At 39.4% G+C, this 10,842-nt stretch overlaps 1 protein-coding gene across 1 annotated transcript; it reads left to right on the top strand.

Annotated features, from left to right (window-relative positions):
- The first annotated feature begins 969 nt into the window (after positions 1–969).
- Positions 970–7,768, top strand: LOC139458186 (uncharacterized). Its single transcript, XM_071239520.1, has 12 exons — positions 970–1,042; positions 1,926–2,249; positions 3,914–4,168; positions 4,334–4,654; positions 5,309–5,599; positions 5,879–6,163; positions 6,368–6,523; positions 6,849–6,867; positions 7,015–7,067; positions 7,173–7,268; positions 7,431–7,547; positions 7,740–7,768. The coding sequence occupies exons 1-12, from the start codon at positions 970–972 to the stop codon at positions 7,766–7,768; spliced, it is 2,019 nt and encodes a 672-aa protein (XP_071095621.1).
- The last annotated feature ends 3,074 nt before the right edge of the window (positions 7,769–10,842 follow it).

Raw genomic sequence — 10,842 nt, 5'->3', positions numbered from 1 at the left:
TCTCTTTTTGTGACTGATCGAGTGAGTACTATATTTCTTCCCAGTAGTATCAGTCAATGATATCAAGAAAACAAAGTGTGATGTGATTGTTGTTATTGCAATGTATTGAATGCGGATTCGTACAAAAGTTTGCACATCGGCTTTTCGATTCATACCTCAATAACCAAAAGTAGTTGAATATATTAAAGCAGACAAAAATGACGAGATTGATGAACATCCCAGGTTTAGAAATACTTACTGTGACGTGACGTAAATCAGGCGATTGTTTAATTCATGCACATAACTTTACACGCCCACAACGTCAGTAGCCAATCAACGGAGAGTTGGATCATAGTTTATAGGACCTGTCAATCAAGGCAATATGTGAGAAGGACTGCAACAGTCAGACTGTAACAAACAGGCACAGATATGTGCTGGTTCACTGGTTCAATAAAGAGACTAAGAATACATTGACAGTTTCTCCTTGCAGCATTCTCAATTGAAATTATACACATCTCTATGGAGATTAGGAATGGAGATAGCAACGCCTGAGGATATCTATTCTTGATTATCCGCATAGAATTCCATTAGGCGTAAAAGCCAAATAGCAGTGGAAATAATATGAAAGGATCACTGAAGACCAGTGAGTACACTGGATGTTTGTGAAAAGAGTACGCATGTCCTGCTAGATGATCACGTGCCACGATCACGCACTAACTCACCTTACTTGTAATATCATAAATTGATACTCGTCTATACCATGTCTACACAGACACATGCATACAGTCCATACGTATACAATAATACACAACACTAATATCTGCTACAAGAATGTGTGATACACGACCTAGGTCTTGGTTCATAAATCACACAAAGTCCTGTTTCATGTCTACATTAGCCCATTCATTCAAGCCGGAAGTTAAATACATTGTACTCCAGCGCCAATATGTATTACTTCTGACACCCGACCTAGTTTCACACACTGCCGACATGGCCATGCTGTACACCCGTCTCATCCTCACAGTTGGAGCTCTCTTGGTGGACATATGTCACAAACACGTGGGTAGGTACACGTATCTGACTGTTTTCTTGTTTATGTTAAATTTGCTATTTTATCAGAGTTAATGTAATAAATCGCACACCTCTGTCCCCACACATACAGTCGCTGAAAATAGAACGAGGAAGTAGATTGAACTTATATGTGAGCGGGTAGGACACGCCTTCGGGTATATCCCTGTATCTCTGCATGTTGATAGTAAAGAGTGTGATTTATACACGTGGTTAATTGTTGTGAACATAAATCATAAACATGAATAAAAAAAAATAACATATCTCGGTAAATATTCACTTTTATCAGGTCCTGACTGCGTACTATGTTTATTATAAGAAACGGAATAACGAGAATTGTTTCAAAAAGAGTCAGTGGGTGGGTTTAACGCTGGTTTGAACAGTATTTCAGTTACAGCTCGGCGTCTCAGATTGCCAAATGAAGAAACCTACAATATAGGCACGTCTTGGACATTCACTTTGGTGAAACCCACGAGTGCGGGTGTGGAAGGACTGACCAAGAAACATAATGAGTGGAGAACTGGTATTCGAACCCACAATCATCTGGAAAAGCATAGAGTTGCAACACTGCAGAGCGAATTGCAGTGTCGTAGACAACAAAGACACATGTTCCCCAAATCGTGAATAAAGTGACATCAGATGTGTTGTAAGTGATAAAAGCAGTTGAATCAGTCAGATAGGTGGAATACTGGATAGCAGATATTTTTGCCTCTTTAAATGCTCCTTTATTGACATTCACATCCTGTTCGCAAGTTTGTCTCTTTAAGTTGTTTACAGCAATAAAGATTCTGTCCATATGGTGAAACATTGGGTAGGACATCGTTCTGTCAACCTCAGTATATCAAGTTAAAATATACTAGTATTTACTTCTGTTTCAGTGAATGCCCAGAACTATCAGCTGACGTCATCATGTGGAGGTTCTGTGCAGGCAGGGGGAAGCTGTACTCTGATGTGTTTCACAGGAGAAGCTTCACATACAACTATAGGGTGGCTGGGTGGAACTACATTCTACAGTGTAAGTCAGGGTAGCTGCAGCTCCACCTCCCCATCTGTCCCAGCTGACTACACCACCTCCTGCCCCAGCTCCACCAACTACACCCTCACCATCAACAACGCCGTGTACGGCAGAGACAGACTCAGCTGGAGGTGTGACTATCAGTTTGGGAGCAGAGCGAGTAACCAGATACAGATAGATGTTCCAGGTAAGTTTGTGTGATGTATGTTTGGTTAAACTACAGTGTAACCATCATTATTGGGACATAAAGCGTAACCGGATACAGATGGATGTTCCAGGAGGGTATGTTATATGTATGTTTGGTTAAACTACAGTGTAACCATCATTAAAAGGACAAAGAGCGTAACCGGATACAGATGGATGTTCCAGGAGGGTATGTTATATGTATGTTTGGTTAAACTACAGTGTCGCCATCGTAATGGGGACATAAAGCGTAACCGGATACAGATGGATGTTCCAGGAAAGTATGTTTGATGTATGTTTGGCTAAACTACAGTGTAAACATCATTAAAAGGACAAAGAGCGTAACCGGATACAGATGGATGTTCCAGGTAAGTATGTTATATGTATGTTTGGTTAAACTACAGTGTAACCATCATTAAAAGGACAAAGGGCGTAACCGGATACAGATGGATGTTCTAAGTAAGTATGTTATATGTATGCTTGGTTAAACTACAGTGTAACCATCATTAAAAGGACAAAGGGCGTAACCGGATACAGATGGATGTTCCAGGAAAGTATGTTGATGTATGTTTGGTTAAACTACAGTGTGACCATCGTTATGGGGACATAGAGCGTAACCAGATACAGATGGATGTTCCAGGTAAGTATGTTATATGTATGTTTGGTTAAACTACAGTGTAACCATCATTAAAAGGACAAAGGGCGTAACCGGATACAGATGGATGTTCTAAGTAAGTATGTTATATGTATGTTTGGTTAAACTACAGTGTAACCATCATTAAAAGGACAAAGGGCGTAACCGGATACAGATGGATGTTCTAAGTAAGTATGTTATATGTATGCTTGGTTAAACTACAGTGTAACCATCATTAAAAGGACAAAGGGCGTAACCGGATACAGATGGATGTTCCAGGAAAGTATGTTTGATGTATGTTTGGTTAAACTACAGTGTGACCATCGTTATGGGGACATAGAGCGTAACCAGATACAGATGGATGTTCCAGGTAAGTATGTTATATGTATGTTTGGTTAAACTACAGTGTAACCATCATTAAAAGGACAAAGGGCGTAACCGGATACAGATGGATGTTCCAGGAAAGTATGTTTGATGTATGTTTGGTTAAACTACAGTGTGACCATCGTTATGGGGACATAGAGCGTAACCAGATACAGATGGATGTTCCAGGTAAGTATGTTATATGTATGCTTGGTTAAACTACAGTGTAACCATCATTAAACGGACAAAGGGCGTAACCGGATACAGATGGATGTTCCAGGAGAGTATGTTTGATGCATGTTTGGTTAAACTACAGTGTGACCATCATTATGGGGACATAGAGCGTAACCAGATACTGATGGATGTTCCAGGTAAGTATGTTATGTGTTCGTCTTGTTAAACTACAGTGTAACCATCACTGTAAGTTTCAATGTGACATACTGATACAGCTGGTTTCAAAGTGAGATTTACACGCAATAAATTGCAGGGCAAAATAATAATATTTTACATCGTCTGATAATATGCTTCCTTTCTTCAAAGACACGCCATACGTCACAGTGGTAGGTACTTAAGGATCACACAAACCGTGATACCTGCACTAGAACCACTTCATATGTAGAAAGTGTCTCCAACCTACCGCCATATTCCATAAAGCTATGTTATTATTCCAGTTCCTCTGAGCAGTGTTACCATTACAAAAAACACTACATCTATTTCCTGTGCCGCTGTCTCCAATCCACCGCCGTCCATGACGTTGTACAGAGACGGGATCAGTGTGACCACCAGCCCAGCAGCAGTAGAGGGAAACACTGGCTGGACAGCCACCATCAACTACCAGCTGACAGGCACCAGTAGGAACTCCCTGTACTACTGTCAGGCATCCAACACACAGACTACCGTCAACTCTACCTATTCCTATCCGGAAAGTAAGTAATTGTATGAATGACCAAAACATCACCAAAACATCATAAATAAACAGGATACATTGACTGATGCCGATGATATTGACACCAATACAAAGGACTGTATGATATTTTGTTATATACTGTATTTTCATATTAAATGCATCGATTAATACACTTTCTATACAGTTGCTGTCAGCAGTGTGTATCTTACAACCATCACATCCGCCAACCAGGAAGTTGGAGCTGCTGAGGGTCAACCGCTGACATTGACCTGTGTGACCTCGGCCAGTTACCCTGCTGCTACTATCACGTGGTACAAGAACAGTGTTGAGGTAACAGTGGGGATCTCCAGTAACAGCACCACTGGAGTGGCTGTCCAGACAACCAGTACCGTGACCTTCAACTCTGTGGGGAGGTCAGATCTAGGTCACACAGTCTACTGTAGAGCCACCAACATCCACACACCCTCCCCAGTACAGTCTGACAGTGCTCGCATGGGAGTGTGGTGTGAGTAACTCTCTACTGGATGTTTGATATATACTTGTCAATGAGTCGATAGGTGGAGCGTAATATTAGCCTCAGCCTTAGTTGGTGCACTGAGTGGGATACAGTTGGTAGCAGTAAGGCAGTCATTCAATCTAATTACTTGACAAAATACCACAACGATTTAAACCTAGTCACATGGTGTGCATTCATCACACTTATTTCTCCAGCAAACAGCATGTCAATTAAATATAACGGAGACCACGTTGATGTTGATTAACGATCTATGAACATGCTTTATGGTAAATATTATGGTGTAGCCGCAGGTAATGTACTGTACTAAACTGTACTGTACTGTATCACACTACATTGTATCAACCGAATCCGTTAGTCGCATCTTATGACAAGCATAGGTCGCTGAAGATCAATTCTAACCCGGATATTCATGAGGCAATGCGGTAAAAGGTCACACACTGATAATACAAACAAACCAACTAAGACTGAATCGTCACGTTCAAACGGAAATGGTATGGTACAATGTAAATACTAGTTATGACAGAAGATATTGGTGACGATTGAAAGAACCAAACGATTTGATACTATCAACAAAACCGCAATTATGAAATAGTTTTATTAATGGAACATTGTAGTAATACACATAATATTACTGTATTGCAGTCGGACCAGAACAGGTTGATGTCACAATGCCAGACAACGCTACAGCCTTCGAGAACAGAAACCTGACCTTGACCTGTACTACCACAGCTTATCCCAACCTGACCTTCACCTGGGACTACAGTGATGGAACACCTGTAGGTGGCAGCACAGGGCCTGTGACAGGATCTTCTACCTGGTGGTCACAGACTCTCACCTTCAGGCCAAATAAAGACAAGACCACAGTGAGGTGTCAGGTCAGAAACACCAGAACATCAGCAACACAGACTGGTTCTGCATCACTGGATGTCAAGTGTGCGTGTTTACAATTTATTAATAGCAGTTCAGATTCACATTTGAAGTACATGTGAAGGTTGTAAGATCATTTTAGATACAGGGGCAAGCAAAGTGATATATAAAGATAATATTTCCACTGACTCATATATGTCTTGTGGATACTGTTTAATGAAAGAAGGTATTGTACAGTGGATAACACCTACTTAAAGATTTCAGTTATAGTCATGTCCTCCACTGTCTCATCCATGCTTCATGCATTTCTATATACAGTTACTATCATGTCTGTTCCTGTTTCAGACCCCCCACCTGCCCCCCCTTCTATCACAAATTTTCAGACTCTGATGTTTGAAGGAGACACAGAGACAATCAGCTGCTCGGTGACAGGAGGAAATCCTATAGCTACTATCACGTGGTCCTGTCCGGGCACTGGATCAGCATCGGTCAGTGACAGTGGTCAGACCAGGACATCTACTCTCTCCTTCACTGTCAGCAGGAGTCAGAACAGTCAGCGTTGTCAGTGTCAGGGGGCATGGCAGTATGGAGGATACAACCAATCTGATGTCAGGACATTCAATGTTAGCTGTGAGTACCTTTATCTGTTTCTAGAGGGATTGATAGGTACAATTGGTGCTCCCCCTCATTCAGTTAAGTTTGGAGTAGAAAGCCGGTTTGATGTAAATGACACCTTTATCAAGCTCATCACATGATCAAAATACAAAAGTCTGTTTTCAGTAAAAAAAAGAAGTCAATACTTATTTCATATATAATACCCATTTTATACTGCAGGTCCAAAAAACCAGCAACCACTCAATGCCGAATATAACATCACAGGTGTAATAGCAGGAAGTACGATAGGAACCCTCCTTCTTACCTTGCTGATTGAAGGACTTGTTCTTATTGCCCTCCATAGAAAGGGGTTCAGGTTTGGAAACATCTTGAAAGGTATGTTGTTAAATCTCATGTTTACCTTACAAAACTATTGCAAGTAGAGTGAAAAGGTGATGTGCCGATATTTCATTGCAGTGTGCCTTCAGTAGATATACATAAATCATATGCGTGAAAGTAAAAATTACCTACGCATCTAAATCAGCACTGACTCAGAATGAGCAGATACAGTTTAGGAATGTATATGGACTTGATTATAACACAAACTGTTGTTGATATTTCTTGTATCAAGTCATTAACGTTTCACATTTCATATTCTCCCTTGGCAACATGTTAATGTGTGTATTACAGGGTACTATATAATGCATTCTCTTCTTTGCAGGAGCTGCTTTACAAAAAAGGTAGACTAAATGTATGAATAAAACGTTTTGAAATAATTTATTTTGTAATAAAGTAGATGTCCTTTAAAATCAGAAAACAAATCATATATTGAATATGTTCCTTTCTATTATTAATTGCCATAAACGGACCTCACTTTACTTTTGTAGCACAAGCAATCCCGAAATAGAAGAAATGGAAAACATAGGATATTCATCCTTGGGTAGGTTGAAGTCAGTAATGTTCGTCAGATTGTTTTGTTCACAAATATGACTGTTTTTACTTCGCCCTAACACCGTTATTGTATGTTCGTATGGATTTGTTACAGATCACGTCAACAGTCCAGCTCAGTACCCAAGCATTGATAAAGAGGCTTCGGAAAAACAACATTACACACAGTTGAAGATTTATGAGAATACAAACGGTAGATGGACACTTTGATATTCTATATACTATAGCAGTTCTCAATCGATAAACGCAGTGAAATTTACTGAAAGATCATCGGTGTGCTATTCATCTTTGTGTTACGTTTACAAGGATGTGTAACATTTGGATTTGTTCTTTGCAAATGTGTTACGAATCATATTTTCAGTCGAGCCCAAATCAGAGACAAGTACATACGAAGACATGACAGAAGCTCCTCCAGTATCGTACGAGTCAAACAACACATCTCCATATCAGAATAGCGGCGCTCAATCTCGAGGTAACCATTATTTAGAATATTTATACCCCTGAAAAGAATGAAAGCTTGCATAATATATTGTACACAAGAAGTCATTTAAGTTTCAAAAAGAAACCCACGTTTCCTTCTGTGTCCTGGTGTACAACACGTTTACCCTGATATCGTTTGACAACTTTGAAATTACTTTCCGGATCTTCATTCAATGTGATGCAGTTTCAGGTCCTGACCATGGGAACAAGTAAACAAGAACTAGATGTGAAGATATCACTGGAGGGAAAAACACAGAGCCTGAACTGAAAATTATGTTTACCTTTCATATAGTATATTTTTTTACGTCAGCATATGACTGTTATCTTATAGTAGTTGCCTTTATCATTCAATATATTATTGCTTTGCATTATATTAACATATATAAGATAGCTACGCAAAAAAACTCGCAAACGACAATGAAAAACGAAGCGTGGTATATCACACGATAAACGCATTGTTATATTATGACATAATTTCTGGAGATTCGAGCATGTGCTCGCCACTTGATGACTTCGTATATTGGACGACGTTATTTTGGAGAGGGGAGTGTCTAGTGATTTGTGCCCCATGGATGAAGATGGGCAACGCAGATAAACCCGATCACCGAACGATGTCACCCAAAAGCGTGACAATCGTTTTTTGGAAAAAGGTAAAGATAATCGACGTTACAATTGCAAGAATATACGAGAATTACCGACCTGTGCATAACATGGACATGAGCGACATTGCCGTGGTCGGATTCTGTTGAGGGAGTCATCATTATTAAAAAACGGGTAAACATATTTTTAAAATTGCACAATTTTATAATCACTCTTCAAGAGGCTGTACATAATATCGATATCAAATTTAAGAAATAAACGATAATATTTCGTGGTCTTTGTTTATCATAAGATAAAACACTGCACCCATCATGGTTTCTTCTCCCTGCACTGCACTCCCTCTCGTCGTTTATTTCTAAAATAGCACAACATATTGTTATATCCCCAACACTTGCATGGGCTTTAAGTGACTGACACAAACTTTATAGTACTAAACTTCTGTGTCACCCTTTCATAACTTTGTTTACAAAAAGTTGATACCTTACCTGTTTAGCAGATGTGAGGAGATTGACTATGACTGATCTCCAAAAGCAAAATATTTGACTGTTTATAGCGCTCCTATTTAGTGCTTAAAACATTGTAAGAGTTCACTAATAGTCTGTAATGACATCCTGTCAGGTGAGCTAGCCTACCAAAATTAACATTTCAATGTCATACTTTCATATGACTACACCATTCCATTAGTGTTTGTCCAGCGTGGCCACTGGCTGATCAACAGGGAGGAACTTCCTAACGTCATTAAGACTGATACCGGCGATAATCGTCCCCGATCATGACCCATTGATCAGATAGCTTCTTATACACACATGTCTGTGAGCCCTGTTTATGCTACTTCACACCCTGTGCGCTCGACAAACACACACACCTGACTGATAATTACGGCTATAGCAGCCAAGTGTGTTGTCGCGACTGTAAATTGTAATCGTCGATATAACATATTTATATGTCACAAAATGTGAAGTAAAGGCAACTATACAATGAATGACAAAGTTTGCCATTAGCTTTGCTCGTCCAAATATTATAGTGTTCTTTATGTCGGTGTTTTGGTGTGCACGGCTGTCTGTTGACATTTTATGCATGTTGTATCAATTTTCTTTGTGCCTTCCTGGTAAGGACACACAGACATGGCTTGACGTTGTATATGATTTAGTATCGCATTTTATTACATATTTTGCTTACTATAGGTTATAAAAAGTCACCTTCATTGCCTTGTTTGTTTTGGATCCAAAACCTACAGGAAATAAACAGTAATTCACACTAAATAAATAGTGTTTAATTGATGTTTGCTATTCACTTTTGTAGTGAGTTAAATTAATAAGTTACTTTTCATAAAAGATCCTTGTACGTATATGAGTATCTCATACGATATTGAAATAAATCACTATCAAATAGTGATAATACCAGGTGCTCGACAAAAGGTAGGTATATCCTTTCACGCCAGTGCAGTGAAAGGAATTAATTCACTTTTGATTTCATGTCTGCTGCACCTCTTCATTGTGATGATAGATTTATCTAAAATATGTCGTCAGTCTGTTGGACATCCTTTAATATATGAATCAATTGAGAAACACCATGCTGAATATCCGTTCACGACCACAAATAAACTGCTGAATCCACAAGGTTTCAAAAAGGACAGTGTGATCATCCCATACTTGTGGGCATTAGGGTTTCCAAAATTATATATAATCCCGGTTCAGCAAGAAAACACCTAAAATAATGTCCAGTCCACCAACCCCGTCCTGGGATCTCATGGTTTTGTCATGCTGTATCATCATTGAACTGCTCACCTCGCATAATAAAGTTCTAGTCACAGTGAACTAGTTTCAAGCCATCGGTTAATGTATACATGTTGTGAATAATGTTAAACGAATGGCTATCGGAGGATACAGATATTGCAACTAATAACTGGCCCCGTATGTATTCAGTCTTTTGAATGTCATGCTGACTGTGATAGTGAAGCCATTGTTGCTCGTGTAGTTGCTCTGAACACGAACGAGTCGCCTGTATGCGCATATTGTAAGCTAAGGTCGGTGACACGGAACCAGCTTAATCGCGTTTTGTATTGGTCTTTGTATATGCACAGATAAGGCAATGTGGAGAGTATTCAAGTCAGCCCAGGGACCGGACGCCTGAAGGTTGGGGCACGATAAAATAACACAAGGTTGTGAAATCTGAGATTTTGCATGACATTCGTTGGGCTGCCTCCTCCCCCCACAGATAAACGGTCAAACTCGAAACAATCAGTTTGGATCATACGTCCAAAACATTAATGTACTGAATTACAGAAAGGCCTAGTTAAAATTTAGAAGTGGATATGACACATTTGGTGTTCTGAAGGTAATGAAGGTGAATGTATGTCTAGAAAACGAAAAGCACGTTTGTCTTGTGTGTCCTCTGTACACCGATGCACCTAACCATTGTAAAGTCATAAAAAACAACCAAGCCCACTTTATAATGTTAAAAATTAATTGAAAAATACTTGAGAATATATTTGATTTGTCGTCATATATATATATATTGCAAATGCAATGTCAGATAACTCTCTGTCTGTGTGTGTGTGTGTGTGTGTGTGTGTGTGTGTGTGTGTGTGACATGGATCCTATGGCCTTAGCAACAATAAACTGATTGATTGACTGATACAAACACATCCGGAAAAAAAAACTTCACCAGTAACATACTGGATCCTC

This window comes from Haliotis cracherodii, unplaced genomic scaffold (genome assembly GCF_022045235.1).
Source record: "Haliotis cracherodii isolate W230 unplaced genomic scaffold, xgHalCrac1.p SCAF_12, whole genome shotgun sequence".
Taxonomy (NCBI): Eukaryota; Metazoa; Mollusca; class Gastropoda; order Lepetellida; family Haliotidae; genus Haliotis; species Haliotis cracherodii.
Note: the sequence above shows the minus strand (reverse complement) of the source record. Positions and strands in the feature narration are given on the sequence as shown.

Excerpts from the sequence above, each read along its gene's own strand:
- LOC139458186 (XM_071239520.1), top strand. The coding sequence starts at position 970 with ATGGCCATGCTGTACACCCGTCTCATCCTCACAGTTGGAGCTCTCTTG. Across the intron at positions 2,250-3,913 it reads GATACAGATAGATGTTCCAG|TTCCTCTGAGCAGTGTTACC; the intron begins GTAAGTTTGTGT and ends TTATTATTCCAG. Across the intron at positions 7,548-7,739 it reads TAGCGGCGCTCAATCTCGAG|TTTCAGGTCCTGACCATGGG; the intron begins GTAACCATTATT and ends AATGTGATGCAG.